We start from the raw sequence: 25,376 nt of genomic DNA on the forward strand, positions 1-25,376 counted from the left end.
TTAGGAAGGACGCCTGTATCTTTGCAGTGACTGGGTGTATGGATACTCCATCCAAAGTGTAATTAATAACTTCACCTTGCTCAAAGGGACCTTAAATGTCTGCTTTTTTATTTTTTACCCATCTACCAATAGGTGTCCTTCTTCGTGAGGGATTGGAAAACCTCCCTGGTCTTTGTGGTTGAATCTGTGTTCGAAATTCACTGCTCGACTGAGGGACCTTACAGATAATTGTATGTGTGGGGTATAGAGATGAGGTAGTCATTCAAAAATCATGTTAAACACTTATTGTGTCCATGCAACTTATTATGTGACTTGTTAAGCAAATGTTTACTCCTGAACTTATTTAGGCTTGCCATAACAAAGGGGTTGAATATTTGTTGACTCAAGACATTTCAGTTTTTCCTTGTTCATTTGTAAAAATTTAGAAATTGTGTATAAGCCAGTGACAAAAAATCCCAATTTAATCTATTTTAAATTCAGGCTTTAACACAACAAAATGTGGAAAAAGTCAAGGGGTGTGAATAGTTTCTGAAGACACTGTATATACAATAAGTCCAATCAATCAATTTACCTGGAAACATTCTCTTTTTACGTCTTTTTGTTTTTCTTAGAATGTTTTTGCTGTTACCATCTGTTTGTATCTTTTTTGGGGAGCTCAGGTCCAGCAGAACCGTAGGGGAGAGTAGATTATGTTGAGCCAAAGGGTTAGTTGAGCCACCCCATTTCTAGGAAACCATCCACAAAATGAATCATGTGATCAAAGATTTAGGAAGAGCTCATCATTTCAGGGTGTCTGTGAAGGAAGAAACCACAAGGAAAAAGTGGTAAGCAAGGTAGGTCCAAAAAACTGATTTTCAAAGTTAAATTAATTTGTTGTTATAGGTTTCATGATGCTTGTATCTAAACCAAAGTAAATAGTTTTAAGATTGTTTTATACATCAGTTGGGGTCTCTATAGGATACAATATGAGGTTCTAAACCTAGCATGAAAGTGCATCCTTGTAGCTGTGTGGGCTAATATAGTAAAAAAACATCTGCATTAGAGTAAGTTGAGCCAATGGCCTATACAAATGATCATGACATTTTGTCAGTTTTATGCCTAGTATTTTTGCAATGTGTCATGCATATGAACTCAAGATAGTGCATGTTTATTGTTACAGAGCAGACATCATCATGCCCGTGTATACAAACGTAAAAGAAGCAGGGGCCTAGCCTTCCTTGATGTTCTTGAGAGAGCAGCCAAGGAAGTGAGAGAAGGGAAGAAGTTGATTGGAGCAGCAGCAAGGATGAATAAATAGACTGAATGACACTGATATGTACATTGACAAAAAGAAAACCAACATGTACCTGTGTGAAAGAGAGGCTATGACAGAGTAGCATAGGAACACAAGGTCTTATCTGAAGACATGGAGTCTGAGCTTGCTAAACATATAAACAATTTCAAGAACCAGTTTCATGGGCTTAGTAGCCTCAAATGCAGAGAACTTTCCGACAAATTGGCACATCAAAACAACATCCCTGTCCCTGACAACTGGTCAAGCAATGCCAGGGTAAGTGATATTGAACAGAGAGATCTATATCTGAATGTAGGCAAACATTTAAGAGATACAAGATACCACATATGCAAGATACCACATTCCATTAATTAAACATTAACCTACAAGCACCATCACCCACTGTCACAGGACACCATCACCCACTTACCCCAAGGCGGCTCAACTTATCCTGCCCCTATGCTCAACTTACCAAGAGACCACTTTTTTTGGACAAGATATGTTTTCTAAACTTTTATGTTTACATGAATTCTGATTATCTCAACATCTTGAAATATATCCAGATATCTTTGTTAGAAGAATACTATATTTCCCTTGACGTAGTGATCCTGAATGTAAAAAAATTGCTAAACTTACCCCACTCTCCCTACTGTATGGCACAACTTTAGAATAAACGGAGGGAAGAGAATGTGAAACATTGGGGTGTAAAGAGTTTGTTTGTGCGGAGCCGAAGCAGGTACAGGTCATGACTATAATGTCATGCCAGTTACATAACAGATGTATAAGCAACAAGAGACAGACATATGTTGTGTGAGCGCAAAGGGGGTGGTACCAGCCCTTTTGAAAGGACCAGATTACAGCGTGATAGTTAAAGAGGAGGTAAGCCAAGAACATGAGGTACAAGCACATGTGCCAAGTATGGGGGACAAGAAGGTTTTTAAACCCTGAGTGTGTGACTGGAAAATGTGAAAGTATGGGGGGGTGAAGCGGTGGGTCGCTAAATGGGAATACCCTTGTGACAGCTGCTGCTGCTTTTCTTTCTATCTTTCTCCTTCTCTCTCTCTTTTCTGCCTTTTCTTACCAGTCTTGCCCTGGTGGGCTGATAGCGCAGGACGTCCGGACCGGGACTTCCTACTCCTCCTATCCCCTCCCTACTTCAATCTGTTGTCATTTTCTCTTGCATCCCAAAATGTACAACAAACTCTGCAGGCCAGACACTTCACTCTTATTTCCAGTACTCAGACAAACGTATGAGAGGAGTGAGAGGAGAGAGGGGGGATATGGGGGTGCTGACTGCCATAACAGTTGCAGCCAAATACTGTATATTGGCACCATTGCACTTGTCCTAAACAATTCTTTGTTTCTTCTAAAATAATTGGAAATTGAACACGTTGTTATTGGATTGTCAACATTGCAGAACCTATTTTTTTTGGGGGGGGGGGGGGGGGGGCTTAAGTTTACAATGTTAATGAAGAAATTTCGAACAAATGGCAATGACAAAATTATTGCCACCCTGGAGCTAATACTTAGTTAAACAGCCTTTGGCAATGATAAAAAATAAATGTAAAAAAATGTGCTTGCTGCACCTTTCTACTGGCAGTTTGGCCAACTCTTCAGATGTAAACTGCTTAAATTCTTCAATGTTGTGTGGTGCCTTCCACCAACTACTGTTTCCAGATTTCGTCATAGGTTTTTGATGGGATCTGGACTCATCACTCTGTTATTGAACCTCTCCTATGTTTGATTGTAGGGAGGGTGTTATTTTGATTGAATGTTTAATTTGGTCATCTGTAAACATATCACTGATCTGTACTGCCAAAAAGCGCTAATTTTGTTTAATTGGTCCACAGAACATTTCCCCAGGATTTAATGCTTGTTTAGGTGGGTTTTTGCAAAGTTCAATAGGGCTTCTTGTGTCTCAGCAGTGGGGTCGTCCTATGTTTACCAATGACCAAATTAAGCATTCAAAGAAAAGAACAATCAAACATGGGGGAGGTTAGATAATGCTGTGGGGTTGCTTTGCTCCCTCTGGCACTGGGGGCCTTGAACGTGCAAGACATCATGAAATTACGGTAGCAGGTGTTTTGGAGTGCAGTGTTCAACTGTGTCCAAAAACTGGGTCTCTGTTGAAGGTTGTTAGTCTTTCAGCAGGACAACAACCCAAACACACATAAAAAGTACCCAGGAATGGTACAAGAATAAACACTGGACTGTTCTGGAGTGGCCAGCGATGAGTCCAGACCTGAATACCATCACAAACCTATGGCAAGATCTGAAAACAGCAGTTGGTGGAAGGCACCACTCAAACATTGAAGAATTTGAGCAGTTTGCACTGAAGAGTGGGACAAATTGCCATTAGAAAGATGCAGCAAACGGATAGCTACAAGAAACTTTTTTTTGCAGTTATCTTTGTTAAAAGAGTATTCGCTCAGGGACCAATATTTTTGTCCATGAGATTATTTACAGAGCTCTGTAAACTGGTGAACTACAGCTATACAAGAACTTCTGTCGGCCACTGCTTGTCCTGCTCTATCGCCCCACTCCACACCCATTTCCTCAATTGTGTCAACTCCCCTCCACCCTTTCCAGCTCCTAATTGTGCAACTGTTCTGATATGTCTTCATTTCTTGGTATTTTTTTACTATTGGATTATGTGTGTATTGTAATTGTAGTGCTAGATATTGCTGCATTGTTGGCGCTAGAAACATAAGCATTTTGCTGCACCTGCAATAAACATTTGCAAAACTGTGTAAGCGACCAATAAACTTTGATTTAATCTGTGAGGATTGGAACTGCAAGTCATGTTTAATTGTTATAAACTAATGTTAACCTGAACTAGGACTACAGTTGTGTAGGTTACTAACCAGTTGAATACAGTGGAATAATGTTTTTGTCTCTTTTATTAAGACAACTAGCTATTATGACTGATCATTTCCCCCTTGTAATGTTTGCCTAAATTCTATGCCCTGAAAATGTCTCTGGGGTGATCTATGATGTGATGAATAGGGTTGCTATTGGCAATGACTCACTGGAATATACAGGGTCCAAAGACTGTGGCCAGGTTCTCCACAGGCATGTGATTTGATTGGCTGTGAGAGGCCACCCTTGACAGGAAGTGGAGGAGGTAAGACAGGATGCTGTGGTTGTCGACAGGTAGGCTGCTGAGTTTCTCTTTCAGAGCCGCGTTCAACTCTGCCTCATTCTTACATTCTAGAAAAAATAAAGAAAATCTTGACATGAACATTAGCAACACTTCATATCAAAATTCAATACCTTCTCATCGACGGGGCTGTAGTGGAGCAGGTTGAGAGCTTCAAGTTCGTTGGCGTCCACATCAACAACAAACTAACATGGTTCAAGCACACCAAGACAGTTGTGAAGAGGGCATGACAAAACCTATTCCCCCTCAGGTGACTGAAAAGATTTGGCATGGGTCCTCAGATCCTCAAAAGATTTTACAGCTGCACCATCGAGAGCATCCTGACGGGTTGCATCACTGCCTGGTATGGCAACTGCTCGGCCTCCGACCGCAAGGCACTACAGAGGGTAGTGCGTACGGCCCAGTACATCACCGGGCCCAAGCTTCCTGCCATCCAGGACCTCTATACCAGGCGGTGTCAGAGGAAGGCCCTAAAAATCGTCAAAGACTCCAGCCACCCTAGTCATAGACTGTTCTCTCTGCTACCGCACGGAAAGCGGTACCAGAGCGCCAAGTCTAGGTCCAAGAGGCTTCTAAACAGCTTCTAGTTATTATCTATGCATAGCCACTTTAACAACCCTACCTGCATGTACACAATTATCTTTATTACCTCAACACCGGTGCCCCCGCACATTGACTCTGTACCGGTAGCCCCTGTATATAGCCCCGCTATTGTTATTCACTGCTGCTCTTAATTATTTGTTTTTCTTATCTTACTTTTTTCTTATTTTTTTTTTTTTTTGTATTTTCTTAAAACTGCATCATTGGTTAAGGGCTTGTAAGTAAGCATTACACTGTAAGGTCTACACCTGTTCTATTCGGCGCATGTGACAAATACAATTTGATTTGATTTGATAGCATCAACATCAATAGCATCATTCTGTAGAAAATCTAGGCTTAATCTTTGGAAATACCAATTGCACACCATAAAAGTATTTATCATTACTTATTTTCAGAGTAGTGTTTGAACCGCACGTAAACAAGTGGTGCACATTGCTGAGATCTTTTACCCACATCATAAAGCAAAATTTGCAGAGAACAGTGGGGAAGCATGTTTGTGGGGACTAAAGGTCAGACTGTGATAGATTAACAATCTGCGATTTTCCCCATGTGTGTCCTGGTCTCACTACTTATGTCAGCTATAGGTTAGCAGAAACACACAAATCATATGGAAACTGTGACCTGGATTTAACATACAGTATATGGCATGAGATAACTCTGAGTGATAAAATCTGTGCATGATAAATATCACCTTGTCCAACATTTACACGATTATCAAAAGGTCACGCCAGGGTAAGCCTACACGAAACACAGCCCTTATTTTAAGTGTTTCTAAAATCCCCTATGGGAAAAATGAGTGGTCGAAAAACGATTGGAACCATTTCCCTGTTTGACCGCTAGGTTTTATGGGTATTATGACACCCCCACTCTGGGGCTCTACGGCTTCCATGCTTTTAAAAAGTGATCTTGTCCGAGATGTCGGACTTGAAAACAGTTACTATCCATAGAGGTGGGGTTTTTGGAGGGGTTTTGGATAAATGCAGAAAATAAGGTATGTGGTAAACATAGGTTTCGAAGATCTTATGAGATCTATTTCATCAGCTAACATCACTTTTTCTGAATTTTGAAGCATTTATGTAATCAAAACAAGCACATAGAGCACATAAAGGCTTCATAATTCATAAAGTTCATGTTAACTGTCTGATCGTATCTCAGAGAACAAACGTATAAAAGGTTGTGTTAACCTTATTTTCATCATTTATCCCAAAACCCCATTCTTTGCCCATTCAATTCATCCATATGAATGGCTGAAAGAACCAGAAGTAGAAAATGCTAACACATTTAAATTTTTTAGGACTACAAGCTGGCGAGCTCTATTGGATCGCTGCGAGGGGTTGCCCCAAATTCTGGAGCGGGCCCTAGCGAAGGGTCAATCGCCATACCTGTGAGGCTGAGAACCAGATCCTTGCGCTGAGGCTCTGGTATGATGGGGCTGGGCAGCTCCCTGAAGAAGAGCTTGAGCAGGGAGGCCACAATTGAGACACCCTCCTCCACCTCAAGATCCATTCTCTCTCCCCTGTCCCACATCAGCCTCAGCTGCCTGGTCCTTAACACAGAGCCAGACAGACGGAACAGACCCCTCTGCTGCAGACCTGGAGTAAGGGCAGGGGATGGACTGTGAACAAAGTAGTGTGTGTGTGTGTGTGTGTGTGTGTGTGTGTGTGTGTGTGTGTGTGTGTGTGTGTGTGTGTGTGTGTGTGTGTGTGTGTGTGTGTGTGTGTGTGTGTGTGTGTGTGTGTGTGTGTGTGTGTGGCAGTGTGATGCCTTACCATTTCTGTCCAGGAAATCCACCATGTGTCGCAGCATGCGGGGCACTCCACAAACAAGCTGTCCATCTTCCCTCAGCCTCTCAAGGGTTACCCCAAAGACAGGACTGGTGTCAGGGCCTGGAACAGTCGGCTCAGGGCTGATCTTCGCATTGTGCTTCCGAATTCTCACAGCAGATGAGTCGCTCTGCATAGAAAAGACACCAAAACTTTAAGCTGTAGGCATTTTTGTCCTTCTTATCATTATTTCCTGAGGCTTAGGATAAGAGGCAACTGGATGGAGTCGTCAACACAGTATAAGAGTCAGTTATCCCACAGGCCAATCCACAATTGTAACTCCTCATTTTTAATTTTGGGTAAATCCATTTGAATTCAATCACTTTTTGATATAAACCCTACAATACCATGAGACATCCATGTCTTCCTCACTGGAAAAGATAAACGGTTGAGATTTCTATAATTTAAAATCTTACAAACAGGGTTGTCAAACTATTTGTATAATTTCTTGAATTAAAAACATTATATATCAAATTCAGATAAAAATGTTAACCTGAAATGTTAATTACTTGAAAACGCGTAAACTCAGATGTTTTTTTTATATTTACATATGTTGTAGCTTAGACTCTATTCTACATCATCTGATGTTTTTGTTTTGTGCACGCCAATCGTTGAGACACAACATGCTCTTGAATACAGGGTGGGTGTCAAGTTTTGGCTGATACATTTACTAAAATGGGAATAAAATAAAAATGTCTACTTTCAAATGGTACCACAAAGATGGTTGGGGATCCAAAGGTGTACCCGTTAAATTGTATGGGTCTGAAGGGATAGGTCTATTCTATGAATTCTATTTTTATGTTTGAAATGACACCCACCCTTATTCAAGAGCATGTTGTGTCAACCAATGGCGGGCACAACACGAAAACCTCATATGATGTAAGGTAGGGTCTAAGTTACAACATATGCGAATATGAAAGTTTACCCGTTTTTAGATAATTGATGTTAAAGATGTACTATACAGAAATCGCTCCGCCATTTCCTGGTTGCAAACATACTAATAGTTTGCCTATTTCAGTTTATGTGACAAAACAAGCAAGTATAGTGTAGAGAATCATTGTACCATCTAAACCGCTGTGAAATATATTTTCAATGACCAAAAATATTGCATATTCAGCTGTTTGAAGTTGTTGTACAAAACCGAAAGTAGAAGATGCAAAAACAAAACGTAAGAACCGGAAGCATACAAACAGCGCACATAAAACAGATCTAACGCTTCTTAGACTTGATTTAAACGAGAATGACATATCTAGAACTGAAATGTCTATGTGAATTTGATCGGGTAGCCCCAAAAGTTACATATTGCAGCTTTATGGTTAAAAAAGTCATATTTTTTATTAAAAAAGTATAATAATTGAAGAAGTTATTAAATAGTTTGACAACCTTGTTTGTAAACTTTAAATGATATCAAACTCAACTGTTTATATTTTCCAGCGAGGAAGACATGGATGTCTCATGGTATGTTTGTACGTAAAATGGTTCAACGTTGAGCACCTTTACCTCCTGAATGTTTGGCATTCAGGCCCAAAAATTCCCTTTCTGACCACTTTTTTCCGTAGGCAAACGTGTATGGAAAGTTGTATTTAAATCAAAGGGGATGCTGTCAAAAAGTGATCGAATTAAAATGGTTTTACCCTTTATTCAAGCCATTGAAAGCCATGCTAAAGTGTAATCTCTCTGGGTTACTGCTTAACTTGCACTTAATTAACATTAAGCCTACACAATTAGGACTTTTAGAGAGGATTTCCACAATTAAGTGACAAACTGAGGAACAAAGTGTCTGCTCAAATGGGAAAATTGTCTGAAGTTACGTAACGTTTACTGTATTTCCTGTAAAACAGATGGTATACATTAGCTGAGAATTCCCAATTTGGCTGATGCATTCACTGACAATTCAGTTTTCGCTTGCCTGTCTTTTATTCACTAACAAGCTATATCCAATACTGAATTGCACTGTAGGACTTGTAAAATAAGAAATTACTCAAACTTACACAGAGAGATATCGAGGCACTTGTTCCCATCTCAAGTCGATTTTATTCATTGGAATGTTCTTCCTCCCGATATCTATCAAAAAGTTTGATATTTGAGGCAAATTTTAAAAAATCCATCGCCCACACACGTGTGTATATTTACAGATATGAAGAAATATACCTAGCTTTACAGACAGCAAAAGAAATAAGAAATATTTTACTGTAGGCCTTGGCTAGTATTCTGTTTACATGTTTGTGTCATGTGACAAGTATTGTAACTATGGAGATTCCACAGAGGGTGCATTCAATTTCCCGCCCGTCAGAATGCGGTTAATTTCCTCCTAACTGAAACATGGTAGTGGTATTATAGGCGGCCTGCATGTGCATACTACCTGTTTTTTTATTTTCTGCTACCATGTAGCCAAATATACAATGAGCAAAAATATTAACGCAACATGTAAAGTGTTGGTCCCATGTTTCATGAGGTGAAATGAAAGATCCCAGAAAATGTCCATACACACAAAAAGCGTATTTCTCTTACATTTTGTGCACAAATTTGTTCACATCCCGATTAGTGAGCATTTTTCCTTTGTCAAGATAATCCACCTGACATGTGTGGCATATGAAGAAGCTGATTAAACAGCATGATCATTACACATGTTCACCTTGTGCTGGGGACACTAGGCCACTCTAAAATGTGCGGTTTTGTCACACAGCACAATGTCACAGATGTCTCAAGTTTTAAGGGAGGCCTGCATACTCACAGACATGTCACCCATTGAGCATGTTTGGGATGCTCTGGATCGAAGTGTACGACAGCGTTCCAGTTCCTGCCAATATCCAGCAAATTCACACAGCCATTGAAGAGGAGTGGGACAACATTCCACAATCAACAGCCTGATCAACTCTATGCGAAGTAGATGTCGTGCTGCATGAGGCAAATGGTGGTCACACCAGATACTGGCTGGTTTTCTGATCCACTCCCCTACCTTTTTTTTGTATGAATGTGACCAACAGATGCATATATGTATTCCCAGTCATGTAGATTAGGGCCTAATGAATGTATTTCAATTGACTGATTTCCTTATATGAACTGGAACTCAGTAAAATCTTTAAAATTGTTGCATTTATATATTTTTTCAGTTCCACTGAGATGATGCAAAGTTTTTTAGTGGGAGGATGGTGTACTGCCAAATGACTGAATTATGTCAAACTTTCCAAGTAGTGCTCCCTCACCAAAATGCTCACCACATGTGCTGAAGTCAAGAGAAGTCTTCAGTGAATCATATTTTATGTTAGTCAGACAGCATTTAAAACACATCCAGAATCACAATATTGAATTTAAATTGTATTGGCACTTTTGTTGAAAATAACAAAATAGAAGAGAAATATTGCAAACATAAATCTGTAACACTTACATTAAAAAAATAAGAAGAAAGTGGTTCAACATCATATAAAAAGTGACAGCTCTACTGTTTCTAGCCTTTTTGGATCACATATATTTTGTATTTTATACCCTGTAAATACTTCTACAACGACACTTGACTGAGAATAAAACAATATTATTATATATTGTGGTACAGTTTACATACAAAAATCAGATGTTCAAGTGACTAACAAAGCAGGAATCACAATCATTAAATTCTTTAAAAATATAAAATCATAACTACAAAATATAGTGCTATTAAAAAACAAAAACCACAGACAGAAAAACAAGATTTTAACCAGCCTGCTGAACAAATGCAGGAAACCGGTCATGCCACACAGAACCAGCATGCATTAGAGGAACTGGGCTTTATTCCGGTACAGTCTCTGGTATTTGCACAGCATATTTTTCAGCAAGTTCTTAGTCAGGTCAAGACAAAATGAGGTGTTCAGTACCTCCCGAACTCAAACAAACACGTTTGGAGAGTACAAGTAAAATACATCACAATGCCAATGAATTTAAAATCAAGATCTATCCATCCTTTAAAAGCAAGGCTTGTATTCATCAGGCATAACGTGTTGACAGACATCCACCAACCTGGTGCTTTGGTAAGATAGAAACAAACAGTTTGTTCGGCTAGAATTAAAAAGAGTGCATTCCCTCGTTTTTTTTCTCCAATCCCTGTATTTTTCCCTTGAGGAAATACCTGGTAAATTCTCACAGGCAAAGTAGACAAGTATTTTCCATTTGAGCCCAGTAAAGATCCGGAAATGTAAAAAAACAGCTTAATTTGTTTAAAAAACATTTAGTTGAATATGCCTCTTAAAATGAGACCGTAATTAAAATGTTCAACATAGGTATCTTTCAAAATTCTGTAGTATAATGTAAGAAGTCTTAAAAACACTAAAGATGTAAAGAAAAGGCCTACTCTACTTCAATACTCTTCTCAGGTATGTGAAATCTGGCACTAGGAATACTTCTCAACAACCTCTTGAAGGGTATAACATTTATCAGCAAAAATTCCTGGGAACACTGGAGAGCAAGGTTGATGTGAAAGTTGGTGTTCAGGCTACAGAGGCAACTTTGTCACAGTTGCTGGTGTACTGAATGTCAAACCTGTCGATATCAGCCTTCTTTTTGTCCCACCAGGGCAGAGCACAGAGAAAGAGCGTGACCCCACCCAGGAGCACAGAGCCTCCACTGAAGTAAAAGGCCAGGTCATAGGACTGGGTCCAGTCAAAAAAGCACCCTTGAACAAAAAAAAAGAAAAATGGTTTTAATTAGAAACAATCTCTCGACAAAGCATGAGTCAGCTAAAGACTAGCTAAAGGCAAACATATTGAGTTCAACATTCTCACTCACACATTAAGTTGACAATCTGTAAAATGTTTTGACATTTGGCAGAGTGAATCTCTGTAAAAGCATGAATATGAACCTGTACCATCTCTAAACTAAAAACTAAATCAGGACCACACACACTCCGCAATGATGTTGACCAAAGGTGTCAGAAGTGGGATCTTTCTTACCAACAACAGGGGGCCCGAGCACGATCCCGAATCCACCGAAGAACATGAGGATCCCATGGGCTTGGGTCAGTTTGTCCAGCCCCACGATCTTGGTGGTGATGTATGATGTTAGGGACCAGTTCCCAGAGAAGAAGCCCACCACAGCTGAGAGGATCTGCAGGCCTACATAGCTCTTGGAGATTGGGATGAGCAGAAGGGCCGCCCCAGTCCCCAGCAGGGTGAAGGCGTACAGGAACAGACTGTTGATCCACCTCACGTCTGCTAGTATGCCCAGGGTCAGCTTGCCCATGCCGGCAGTGACTGCTACAATGGAGACCAGGGGGATGATGCTGACCTCATCGATGAGGCCCTCACTCTGGGCCACGTCCTCCATGAAGAGGACTGGAGGGAAGGCTCCCAGGCTGAACAGGAAGATGGCGATGCAAAGGGCCATGAAGTTTCTGTCGTGCAGGAAGTCAGCTGTGGAGTGCATGTACTTTGAGTAGGCCTGATGCTTCTCCTTGATAATTTTCACAATGGCTGAACCTGCCATGAAGCCCCCTTTTTTGTTAGTTGTGGTGATGGTGATGTCTTTGGCGTCAATGATGATCAGGAGATCCTTGACCGTCAAGGTTCTCTCGCCGATGCCTGGTGTAGTCTTGAGGTCGTCAGCAGGCGGGTTCTCAAAGAGCTGCTCCTCTGTGCGCTCCAGAGCAGCCTTTTGTTTGAGGTAGTAGGCAGGCATGTTCAGAGGCCTCATGAAGCCGGCACAGGCCATGAGGTTGAGGGCCAAGGCCCCGATGATCAGCAGGCAGCCGTCCAGGTCAAAGAGAAGAATCAGTTCATTCTGAGCTGTGGCATAGAGGAACCCTCCCACACTTGTGCCTAAATGAGAGAAAGGAATGATTTAGTGTTGGCATTCCAAGAATAATCCATTAGAAATACATTTATATTCATTCAATAAAAGCTTTGCTTAGTGGCACATCTTTGCCTAAAGCTACCCTCCCTGTTCTCCATTGATACTGCTGGATATTCTCTAAGGCAATTTCACTTCAGATTTGAATGTGTTTTCCTCAAAGGGACAAAAACAGAATGCCCCAGAACTGCGTTGTATTCCCAGTGTTCTCCTTGTCACCAGTCCACTTCCCTAACCACAAGGCTGCACTGTTTTTAGACTAGAATGTTTACCTTGGCATTCCAAGACTTCCATCTTCTGAAACAAGAAAGAACTGAGCATGGAGACTTGGTGTGAACCCAGTAAGCGCAGAGGGGGGCTGAGGTACCTGTGGTGACTATGCCGAGGGCGAGGCCACGTCTCTTGTCAAAGTACTGACAGGTGATGGTCAATGTGGCAGCATAGACAAGACCGCAGCCAAGACCTGCGGACAACAAAAACAGCAGAGGTAATTTTATTAGCACATTGTAGAGGAGCATTTAGCTACAGTACCTTAACCACGATGAAGAATATATTTAACGTTCTGAACAAAGCCTTGCACAGTAAACTGTGTACCTTAAAATGTAAAACTCTGACTAAGGCCATCTTGGTCATGTACTGTAATAAATTCACCATGTTGAAAATCTGTTGCTCTCTGTTGCTCTCGATAAAGTCGTTACATATTATTCACAACACAAATCTTGTCTTGTGTAAAATCACCTCAAGAGACTCTGGTAATTTGATCCACAAAGGATGACGAGGGTGGGGGGTGGGTACTGAGCCTTACGGTCTGAAAATAGACGCCTTTCTTCAAATATGCATGGCCTCGCTCTCAGGTCAATGCCACAGGCAGTGTTGACAGTAGCAGTCTATTGGGCTCTATCCCATCAGCATGGAACAGTTGTCACTGGGTGTTAGATAAGGGGCTGTAATGGGGCCGTCAAACTATTTGGGGGGCACCAGAGGCATCTGGGAATCTGACTCTGCCTTGTTTTATATCTCTGAATACATCCTACATATACCCTCATTCAACACCAGAGGAGGCTGGTGGGAGGAACAATAGGAGGACAGGCTCATTGTAATGGCTGGAATGGGATTAATGGAACAGTAGCAAACAAATCAAACATATGGAAACCACTCAGTTCCATGTATGCCATTCCAGACAATACAATGAGCCCGTCCTCCCCTACCAGCCCCCTCTGTTCTACACATACCCTCAGTGCATGTGTGCTCGAGCATAGGCATGAACCTATTCACTTACAGCTCCAACTTAATTCTTTATGTGTTAATTCTTATCTCTGAGGAAGTTGTCTGATCTATCAGTGAAAGACTGGTTATTGTGTAATATTTATGGTGAGTTAAAAACAGTTCACTCCTATGGAACGCCGTTTGGGTCTTTTCGTGTCAAAAAAGATACACGTCAAATAACACTATTTGACATGTCAAAATAACACTGTTCTACTGTCGAATGTTGTGCTGGACCGCAACTTCTGGGGTAGCTAGCTAGCTTTAGCTTGGTACCTAGCTAGCCACTTGTTGTTCGCCTATTGAAAATGAACTTCAGTTCATGAAAAGAAATAGCTAGCCAGCTACTAAACCCTGTTGCCCAAAGCTAAAATTATAAGCAGCCAGCTAGCTTCATGAGGCTCGATATTGCACTGTACAGCTTTACCTAAGGATTGGGGAACAATGAAATGGGGTATCAGTCTACTCAATACCCAAGATATTTTTTCACAACGTCCTCCTCAGAGTTATCAAATTCCAAAACATCCACGCAATATTGTTTTTCCTCTGGAATAGTGTTCAATACACATAGGTTGACAATAAATGTGGCTTAATTCACAGTTGTTTCAGTCCCACAATAAGAACTAAGACGCTAATGTTCTCTGGGTGTCACTGAGTAGACTGACACCCCATGTCATTGATCCACAATCCATAGGTAAGGCTGTACAATGAAATAAGTATGCCCCCAATGCAATTCTAAAGTCTAGTACATCCATTGTGATTTCAACAGATTTTTGTCAAATTAACAAATTATTGTCTTTTGTTGATTTTATATAACATTCCAACCTTGTTTAGCATGATCTATTCAATTATGGTATAATTCTTCTATATGTATTTGAGTCACTGTCGATGACATACTTTTATTTTCAAGGCAAAACGCAAAGTCCACTTGTGGCTAGCTTCACAACCTGGTCCGGTCGAGCCTCATGAATCTAGCTGGCTGCTTATAACTTTAGCTTTGGGCAACAGGGTCTAGTAGCTGGCTAGCTATTTCTTTTCATGAACTGAAGTTCAATTTTAATAGGTGAACAACAAATGGCTACCTAGCTAATACCTAGCGATATCTAATAGTGGCCCATACAAACCGCAGATCTGCTTCAGCAGTAAAAGATCACCATAAGGTTCTCACTTACCGACGACGATCCCGTAAGAGAAGATGAGGAACTGGACATTAGGGGCGAAGGCACTGAGCATCAGGCCCCCTGCCACCATGACCCCACTGAAGATGGTCACAGGGCGCGCCCCAAAGTTATCCACACAGGCACTGCAGACCGGACCTGGGGAAGAACACAGGACAGAGAGGAAGTGTGAATTAATTGTGTGTGTGTGTGGAAGAGTTGAGTGTACGTTGCTGAATAAGTGCAGAGACTTAGGGAGGAGCAAAAATGTGATGACACAAACAAAGACATAAGATGGAATTAATATGGTGCTTTCAGGATCCATGTGGTGTAAGCAAGATGAATTTACTAAACAATAAAAAACTGACCAAAAGGAAAGTGATCCCAGTCAAAGTGTACTGTACATGTGGGGTTATTTATTGGCAGGGAAACATGATGTACTGTATCAACACTAACCTTGTGACATGGTCCCCTTTTCTGCCCTGATATTATTTTGACCTTATAATTGTCACTTTTTTATGGTCCCTATTTAGGACAGTGTGTTCATCTGTGCTCTTTAGCCTCTGCCATAGGCGTGTGGTTGGCTAGGTTTGTGACTCTACTTGTTCTCCTCACATTTCCCCTGAGGCCTAAATGCAGCACTAGCTAGTTATTAGACACCTGAGCAGAGGTTACGGGTCAGGGAAAAGGACAGCGTTTGATGCTCATTCATCATCCTCACAGCATAACAAATTTAAAAGCACACAGAGTTACAGAAATATATCTATTTATGGCAAATGGGACCACTTCTATCCTGATTGATGGACCTTTTAGGGGGGACAGTAAAAAGGTCTGGCTGTGTATTTCAAACAAGGGAAATAGAGGTCTAGTTAGGACAAATTGGATCCTTCAGTGGACAGAAGCGAGGACTTGGGCCAAGCTTTGGAAGATGTTATCATCTGCTGCCAATTTATTAAAGACTGCTATGTTTCTTTAGCATCATGCCAAGTCAAATGCAGCCCAATCCGATTTGCTTCCAAAGCTATACACTGCACTGTTTGTATAGGTCCTTGTGTTTTATGCACATTAAAATTGACAACTTGTTTCAGCAGTGTCAAACTATTTGTTGTGCAGAGACATATTGAATTCCTGGTCAGACCACTGAAAACCCGAGGGTGTCGTATTGAACCCTCTCTCACCCTCCTTTCCATTTCACCACCAATTAAAACAGCCCATAGTTTAAGGCTGCATAGCTCAGCTGCCAAGCCCCACACGTGTACTGGGAGCCATCAGTCTAGTCATGACTTTTACCTGACCTCTTTGAAAAAGTGACAACATGAAGGGAGGCTTAGCCTGGCGGTGAACCAAGACCATGATATACCATCTATGATCCTGTTTTGCCAAAATAATTCAAACCAACTTTAAGACAGCCATGCAGTGAATCTCTCCCTCCCTCTCCCCTAAGTGCTCCTCCTGCAGGTATGACCGTGCTGACTTGTAGATGATGAAATCAATAAGCACAACTTAGTGTTAAGAGCACCACAAAGTGCATCCATATTGCACAGTTCCCTTCATCTACTTAGGACAAGTCAGACAAAGTCAGCACTGCACTTTCACATCTGTTGATATGTCCCAGGCAAAACACGTATTTTCCCATCTCTGCCCTCCAAACAAGATTACTTGGCAAGATAACTGGTCTGTGACTTTACCTATAATGCTACCATCGTTGTGTGTGTTTATAGTCCGTTTTCTACCAGAAAAGTTGTTTATTGCCTTCAGTTGCTTTTTAATTATACAACAGATGTCAGACATGCATACCAGGTGAGACTAATTTCAAGACAATGTAGCTGCAACTGTAAAGTGCATTGATAAGTCAATTCAGGTCTAACTACTGACATGATGTTTAGCATATCAATTCAAAGCCATGCCAAGCAAATCAACATGGAAAGCTTGAAGAGATGTATTCAACTCCGCATCAGAACATCACAATTGTTATTTATTTAAATTAAATAAAAATCAACTAACTAAAATACCATATCTATAAACACATACAACGATGGTGGCATTATGAGTAAAGTCACAGAACAGTGAGCTCTGAAGGTATTCCCTGTCTTTGGATGAGAGCATTAGCCTATACCCATACAGTATCTAAATAAATAAACAAAGGTGTTTGAAGAATACTTACTGGCTATGAGTCCCACTCCAGAGACCAGGGAGCCAACCCAGGCTGTCATGCCTTTCCCCTCCTGGAAGGCGTGGAGCCACTGCGGGTACAGGACGCCCACGGACTGGGGGGAGCCGTAGGCCAGGAACTGGGCCATGAAGCAGGCCACAACAATGACCCATCCCCAACCTCCATCCAGCACATTCATTGAGCTCTGAAGATTCATGCTGTCAACAGGGAGGGTTCCTGGGGAAAACAGGAAAGAAAAAGCAAAAAAGTGTTAAAAGCACAGGTGGAATGGAAAAGCAATGAAACATTGCAATTTACCAAATGCATGAAACTACAGACAAAATAAATCACAAGCAAGTTTGGAGACAAATGATAAATGTCCTAAGCTACTTTCTAAAGTCGTAGATAAATGCCAAATAAACACTCACGTCTTGATGTTGATGCTGCTCTTGTTTGGTCTACCAGGCAGGTCATCTGTTTAAAACAGAGTGTAACCTTCTCATCCTGCGCTGACCATCACAAAGACCACACCTTGGAGGGGAGTTTGGCATCTGGACTGCCTACCTTCGACTTTAACCTGCCTTTTGCCTATCTCCCCTCAGTTCTGGCACGAAACACTGAACTTTTAGAGGCCCACGCTTTCCAGTGCTAACAAGAATAAGAAATAAAAATCACCATTCATATGAGCACTACTGCAGCATCCTCTCTTCTACCTATGAGTTTTTAAAAGCAAAAGTTGTGCATCTATCAATTTGCAGGTAGGCTAAACACCATTATATGGAGGAACACCATGCCATCTACACATACCCTATATACACAAAAGTATGTGGACACCCCTTCAAATTAGTTGATTTGGCTATTTCAGCCACGCCTGTTGCTTACAGGTGTATAAAATCAAGTACACAGCCATGCAATCACCAAACATTGGAAGTAGAATGGCCTTACTGAAGAGCTCAGTGACTTTCAACGTGGCACCGTCATAGGATGCCACCTTTCCAACAAGTCAGTTCCTCAAATTTCTACCCTGCTCGAGCTGCCCCGGTCAACTGTAAGTGCTGTTATGGTGAAGTGGAAACGTCTAGAAGTAACAACGACTCAGTCGCGAAGTGGTAGGCCACACAAGCTCACAGAACGGGATAGCCTAGTGCTGAAGTGAATAGCACGTAAAAATTGTCTGTCCTTGGTTGCAACACTCACTACCAAGTTCCAAACTGCCTCTGGATGCAACGTCAGCACGAGAACTGTTCGGGAGCTTCTTGAAATGGGATTCCTTGGCCAAGCAGCCGCACACAAGCCTAAGATCACCATGTGCAATGCCAAGTGTCGGCTGGAGTGGTGTAAAGCTCACCGACATTGGACTCTGGAGTAGTGGAAACTCATTCTCTGGAGTGATAACTCACGCTTCACTATCTGGCAGTCCGACGGACGAATCTGGCTTTGGCGGATGCCAGGAGAACACCACATGCCCCAATGCAGTGCCAACTGTAAAGTTTGGTAGAGGAGGAAAAATGGTCTGGGGCTATATTTCATGGTTTGGGCTAGGCCCCTTAGTTCCAGTGAAGGGAAATCTTAATGCTACAGCATACAATGACATGCTAGACGATTCTGTGCCTCCAACTTTGTGGCAAAGTTTGGGGAAGGCCCTTTCCTGTTTCAGCATGACAATGCCCGCGTGCACAATGAGGTGCACACATAATACATACAGAAATGGTTTATTGAGATCAGTGTGGAATAACTTGACTGCACAGAGCCCTGACCTCAACTCCATCGAACACCTTTGGGATGAATTGGAATGCCGACTGCGAGCCAGGCATAATCGCCCAACATCAGTGCCCGACCTCTAATGTTCTTGTGGCTGAATGGAAGCAAGTCCTCACAGCAATCTTCCAACATTTAGTGGAAAGCCTTCCCATAAGAGTGGAGGCTGTTATAGCAGCAAAGCGGGGACAAACTCCATTTTAATGCCCATGATTTTGGAATGAGACGTTCGATGATCAAGTGTCCATATACACATGTAGTGTAGCTACCTATTTTCTTCATGAAACAATATGGGTTTTATCTGCAACAAAGGAACTACACTGATATTCGTCACCCATTACACATAGCCAAAAATATATATAATGCTGTATCTAGCCATAGGCCTGCTATGCTATAATGTTGTGATATAGTAGCCTACTGTTATTTTATTAACAAGAGGAAATACATGCGACTTACCTCAACATCAACAACAGCCACATGCACAACTGCAGGATAAGGGTGCGTTCGCCTACAGGGAGTTGCCATGAAGGATGGTCTCCCTATAATAACTATTTGTATAGAATCTAAATCTATATATTTTTTAATTAACAGACATCACATGCAGATGCCGAGCTTCCGCAAGGCTATATCTGAGATGTGAGCAGACCCGGGTGCCAGAAGCTCTACGCGTACAGTATCCGTTTTATACGGTTTATTTGCCGGAGAACAAACCGGTTTAAAGCTGTTTTTGCTGGTCGGGCTTTATACGCCCGCTACCTACGTTGAGGAAACTCTGCTGCCTCTTCATCATGCGCGACTGTGTGAAGCTATAGAAAACAATACGCACTGCTCCCCATTGCCACAGAGTACACACAACTGAGAAGCCCTATCAATTCATGATAATACTGGTCATAGGTGGGGTGGGAACCATGTAAACGTTTCTTCGACTGCATACAAAGACTCGACTTGCCAATCAATTCCAAAATGTAGAATTTGTAATTGGCCTACCTGATGATCAGATAGCACTTCAAAGTATTTCAAGTCAAATCAGATTGAATGTGCGTCTCAAATAGTCTACTGTAAAATCACCGTCTTTGAATTTGTAATAACTAAATGTAGTAATTATTTGTTATCCTAATGAAAATAGCTGTTTCTTTTCTCTTTACATGTAATTCACATTAAGACCACACGATTTACCAAATTATTTTCCAAACACTTTTCCTGGCTGCCACTTCTCTTGCTATCCATTTTTTGGGGGGGAAAAGTTTAACATATTTTCCAATGAATTTAGATCTATAATGGATTTTTAAATATACAAGTAGGAAAGCCTAAAGATAAATAATGCACTTGATTAGAGAGACATTTTTATATTTTTTGAGAAAAGTAGTAATATGTTGGATGAGTGTGTTGGGGGCAATTCACCCCCACCCACCTAGGGGTAACTAGCCCCTGGGGCTAGTGTAATAAATACCATTTAAAATAACACAAGCATATTGCTATTACATTGTTATAACTAACTTCTTTCTAAGCAGGGTTTCTCACACACCCAAAGACAGATGGCTGGCACAGACCCTTCATAAACACTGATAAGGAAAGGCCTTGATCAAAAGAGTGCTTGGGTCCGCATTTCACGAAATAATGAGACACACACACATACTCAAGGACAGAGGGCTGACTACGCACACACAAAATCTCCTGTTTTAGCTGAACATTTGATAACAAAGAACTTTTGCTATAAGACTCAGAAGGATGACGCCCAGCTCATCAGGACCAATCTGAGAAGACAACAACCTGTCCAGAACCAACCAAAGGACCAGAACTTCCAGACTCAACCTACTTTCTGTGTTGTATAAAATGTCTATGCATTCTGTTATCTGGGCTTTTTCTGGAGGTTCTCTATGAGCCAAAGGAACGAGACCGTATACGCTTGTACCAGATATCTTTACTCATAATTAAACTGTCGCTTGTCATACAATTTATCACCTTGTCTGAATCGATCCTTGACCGGCTCGCCCTTCTCCATATCCCATTATCAACACTAGTTACCCCTTTATGGTTATGAATGTGTTTCTACCTGTCATTTAAACAATGACTAGTCCAGTTAGCGCTAGTTTATGCTAACTTGCTAGCTAGCAAATTCACCTGCAGTAAATTCTAGGCAGCTAGCTATCAACCTTACTACCAGATCATCTGAGGTAAAATACATTAAAAAGATAACGTAACTTAATTGCAGTTGTAAATGTTACCACTAGTGACTGATTTACCATTAATGTTACTTTATAGCCTTTTAGCTATTTTACACAGCATTTTATGTAATATAGCTAGATAGATAGCTACATTTTAAGTCAGCTTTTCAATTGGCATCCCCTGTTTTCAGTCACAGATGGGTGGGCTCATGAGTTGTGCTCCAATTTTGCTGGGGATAGCTTTATTTGTGACCTATATACAAATTAGAATTGTGCAATAGCAGAGCATAAGATGTCACATCAATGTTACACTGAATTAATCAGGTCAGTTATTATTAAATGTTATATTCCAATATTATTTAATGTTACTAAGTTATATTCCATTTCAATATTATATTCCATTTTTTTAATGAATTAAAAACAACTATTGAAAACCTTTTGCTCCTGAATGTCATTTTAAAGACTGCTGGGATTTAAAATCTTGCATTATTCAAATAATATTTAGTGCAATTGTACATAATGGATTGTATAGAAAAGGAACAATGTAGAAAGAACAAAGAAAATGAATGTGCAGATCGCAGTTGTAAATGAGAACTTGTTCTCAACTGGCCTACCTGGTTAAATAAAGGTGAAATAAATAAATAAAAAGAGAGACTTTACATCAATCTCATCACAGTGCAGATATTAATTGTGACATGTGCAACACCATTTCCCTCCCTATATTTTATTTAAATAATTAAAATAAGAAAACTAGACTTAGCTTTTAAGTATTACTTACTAAATCATTTCTAAATAAAACTGAATAAATGGATTTTAACACACTTGAGTGAAACCCTATCCCATAATCTTCTACCAGGGTAACTGGCACCCCCAGGGGCAACATTTCATGAAATAACAAAAAAAAGTGTAAACTGTAGTCATTTATTTCCCTTTCTAGTTTATTCGCCTAAGCATGACATTCATCCACATACCAATTTTTTCCCAAACATTGCTTTTTTGTGACAGCAATTAAACATTGTTCTTAGTAGGGGCTAGTTACCCCCTAGTACTCTAATCTAAACGAAAAGTACTGGGATCCTCTGGAGTTTAGTAAAGACAGTTATTTTGCCGGTGATGCTTGGCGTGTGAAGTCTGAGCAATAATTGCCGGGAACATTGTTATATTCCGTATGGTCCAGTCAGAACTGGTTATTTGATGGCAAAAATAGCCTAACAATGACGGAGTTCTATTAACCTGAGCCGCGGTGCACCGGCCTATGGCCCTTGACATGAACGGGCAAAAGAGGTAATGTTGTCAACAAGGCAGCATGGTGCATCGTCCAAAATCTATTTCCCATAAAATATATGTTCAAACTAGTTTTCATTGGGACGGCAGATAAAGAGTCTTCATCAAAAGCTGTCGGGCAGAATCCTACTCATTAGGCTGCTTAATCTAGCCTGGCTCAGGCCCGGGAGGCAGCCCGGTTCCAAAACGAAAGGCAATCACTTTTCAACCATGTAAACTCCTCCCACTGGGGTAACCCGGGCCAGATAATCAAATCCTCTCATTAGCAACATACAGGCCCCGCCCACCTCAGGATTCCCCTGGTCACTTAGGGTCATAGCCAGGGTTGCCATTTTTCTAGTTTTCCTGTAATTTGGCTACTTACAAAATTATGTCGCGGGTGAAAATGTGTTGGTTGCGGGTTGTTGGTTTTTGGGCTGCTTAGTTCTAAGTTGCACCGCGACCGCCATAGCATTTTTCTTAAAAATACAAATCTATTTCCCTGTGACCTGCTGCCAGTGGTGTAGTGGTGACTGGAGAAGTAGGTATACTCCAATTTTGCCCCCAAAATTCTAATGGCCCACCCTGCAAAGGAAGGGCGCCCTGTGTAAAAAATTCCATGAGAAACAGTGACCTAAATTTATGAATCCCATATTGGTCTTTCACTGTCAGGCCAAGCCAAGCTGCAAGTGGGCTAATAGTAGGCCCACTATTGAAACAGATAAATGAGACTGTCAACTGAGTTTGAAATTCACAGGTTTCAGATTTTCCCAATTTTTTTGGGGGGGGGGGGCTCTCAAATTCACACTTTTTTAACAGAAAAACAACTAAATCATATGTTCTAAGTCCATAACAATGCTCAAACAACATCAGGAGACCACTTTTGAGGTCTGGGAAAAATCTAAGAAATGTAGATTTTTTAGTTTAGTTACCCTTTAATTCAAGTGTGCAGGCACCTAGCACTGTTATTTGGTTAGCTGTGTTTCTGTTGCACATGAGATGGAATAGGCAAAGGAAATGGACACAGGATTGATGCAAATAATCATGGTATCATTCTGACTGGTAGGCATAGGCTTTGTAGCTAGTTAACATTTAATAAGAAGGTTTTGGGGAAAGCCTTTCCATCTACCTGTCATCAGCATTACTATATTTTTCCTATTCCTTAATTGTTTGACACCTGGACGTTTTATTCAATATTATTTCACATTTGGCTATAGGCTTCTTTATAAACGTGGAGGCAATTATTTTTATAAAGATTTACTCATATGCGTTCTCCTGTTCTATTGGTTTTCTTTCATCTTTCTTTCATTGTCTAGCAGCCAAATGCAATTATCCTAGTCATATTAGCAACCCATGATAATCAAATCCAATTTTATTTGTCACATGTGCCGAACACAACCTGTGAAGACCTTACCGGGAAATGCTTACTTACAAGCCCTTAACCAGCAATGCAGTTTTAAGAAAATTGTGTTATGAAAATATTTACTAAATAAACTAAAGTAAAAAATAAATTAAAAAGTAGCACAATAAAAGAGCAATAATGACGTTATATACATGGGGTACCGGTACCGAGTCAGTGTGCAGGGGTACAGGTTAGTCGAGGTAATTTGTACATGTAGGTAGGGGTAAAGTGACTATGCAAAGATAATAAACAAGTGGTAACCAGTTTATAATAGCAATAAGGCACCTCTAGGGTTTGTGCTATATGGCCAATATATCATGGCTAATGGCTGTATCCAGGCACTCTGCGTTGCGTCGTACATAAGAACAGCCCTTAGCCATGGTATATTGGCCATATACCATACCCCCTCGTGCCTTATTGCTTAATCATAGCAGTCAAACAAGTTAAATCGACATCCATTGATGGAAAATTATCTGGCAAATTTAATAAAGGCAAATTATCTTTCCTTTGCGACATATTCAAATTCCTTTATTACGTCATGTCATAGCTAACAATAATATATTTTTTAATGAAAAACAAATTTTGCTTCTAATGTTGTTTCAAGTTAAGTCAATATTCCTTTGCATATGACCTGATGTTACCATGACAACCACCCCCAAAATTAAAGGAACAGTGACAGGAAATGAGCATTGCATCTGTGTGCTACTTCAGAAGCTACATCAGTGTGAATGTGCAAATCTGATATGGGTAACAAGTAAAACTGAGTGTGGACTGTGGACAACCAGAAAAAAAGATTGGATATAGAAAGAAAATCAGTTTGGGGTTCTTAGGGTGGCTATGTAAACACAGCCTTAGATTGACAGGCAGTGCACTTCAAAATTGACCCACAGGTAACTTGAAATGCTTGAGGGGCATCTAGAAAGGAATGTTGGCAATTAGCAACACACAACATATTCAAGCAAGTTTTCAAGACATTAAACCTAATAGTGTTATACTGAGTCAGCAAAATCCTGGTTCAACATAATGAGGGTCATTTAGTGATAATGCCTCAAGTTACACCCATAACCAATAATGTGATGTATTCCTTATGCACACGTTCGATAATCACAAATCAGCCAGATCTGTCATTGGTTTTGCAGAAAGTTAGTTTCCAGCAACTATGTTACATTTGATTGATGATAAGGACTTTTAATTGTGTCCTTCAAGAGCAAATTCTTTCCTCAGCTCACCACAAATTGAATGCACAGTATTGCAACAATTGTACCACACCAGAGAAGGCCAGTGGAAAGCTTACAGCTCCATTCTGGGTTATAGTCCCGACTCTTGAGGGATTTGGGAAGAGTGGAGATATAGGCAAGGTTTTTTACACTGTAGTACCTCATGTTCCAAAGCAACTTTGATGCAGTTTCCGACAGTCAAACTGAGGGGTCTTACGGGACAACATAGAATTCGTAATCCCCTTCTCCTTGAAAAGAGAGGGAAGTACTGAGAGTGGAGTACAGTTAATTGCATTTTTCTCCGGCATTGCAATGACATGTTACTT

The 25,376-nt window shown here is 40.7% G+C and overlaps 2 protein-coding genes across 2 annotated transcripts; both read right to left on the reverse strand.

Moving 5' to 3' along the window:
- Nucleotides 1–4,144: 4,144 nt before the first annotated feature.
- On the reverse strand, nucleotides 4,145–9,063 carry LOC120017688 (protein FAM13A-like). Its single transcript, XM_038960613.1, has 4 exons — nucleotides 8,848–9,063; nucleotides 6,803–6,986; nucleotides 6,416–6,625; nucleotides 4,145–4,483 (listed from the first exon to the last, which is right to left on the reverse strand). The coding sequence occupies exons 1-4, from the start codon at nucleotides 8,875–8,877 to the stop codon at nucleotides 4,299–4,301; spliced, it is 609 nt and encodes a 202-aa protein (XP_038816541.1). The 5' UTR covers nucleotides 8,878–9,063; the 3' UTR covers nucleotides 4,145–4,298.
- Nucleotides 9,064–10,161: 1,098 nt separating this feature from the next.
- LOC120017947 (monocarboxylate transporter 9-like) lies at nucleotides 10,162–19,648 on the reverse strand. The gene is made up of 6 exons (XM_038960906.1): nucleotides 19,460–19,648; nucleotides 17,258–17,482; nucleotides 15,109–15,252; nucleotides 13,041–13,136; nucleotides 11,779–12,642; nucleotides 10,162–11,501 (listed from the first exon to the last, which is right to left on the reverse strand). Exons 2-6 carry the CDS (start codon nucleotides 17,460–17,462, stop codon nucleotides 11,317–11,319), a joined length of 1,494 nt encoding a protein of 497 aa, XP_038816834.1. The 5' UTR covers nucleotides 17,463–17,482; nucleotides 19,460–19,648; the 3' UTR covers nucleotides 10,162–11,316.
- Nucleotides 19,649–25,376: the final 5,728 nt, after the last annotated feature.

Source organism: Salvelinus namaycush, chromosome 22 (genome assembly GCF_016432855.1).
Source record: "Salvelinus namaycush isolate Seneca chromosome 22, SaNama_1.0, whole genome shotgun sequence".
NCBI classification, from domain to species: domain Eukaryota; kingdom Metazoa; phylum Chordata; class Actinopteri; order Salmoniformes; family Salmonidae; genus Salvelinus; species Salvelinus namaycush.

Bases quoted from the DNA above. Each gene is read 5' to 3' on its own strand.
- LOC120017947 (XM_038960906.1), bottom strand. From the start codon at position 17,462: ATGAATCTTCAGAGCTCAATGAATGTGCTGGATGGAGGTTGGGGATGG. The intron at 13,137-15,108 runs GTAAGTGAGAAC...TGTTGTCCGCAG, and splicing joins CTCTTACGGGATCGTCGTCG to GTCTTGGCTGCGGTCTTGTC. The intron at 12,643-13,040 runs GTACCTCAGCCC...TCTCTCATTTAG, and splicing joins CCTCGGCATAGTCACCACAG to GCACAAGTGTGGGAGGGTTC.
- LOC120017688 (XM_038960613.1), bottom strand. From the start codon at position 8,877: ATGGGAACAAGTGCCTCGATATCTCTCTGT. The intron at 6,626-6,802 runs GTAAGGCATCAC...CCCTTACTCCAG, and splicing joins GGATTTCCTGGACAGAAATG to GTCTGCAGCAGAGGGGTCTG. The intron at 4,484-6,415 runs GTATGGCGATTG...TATTTTTTCTAG, and splicing joins TCTGGTTCTCAGCCTCACAG to AATGTAAGAATGAGGCAGAG.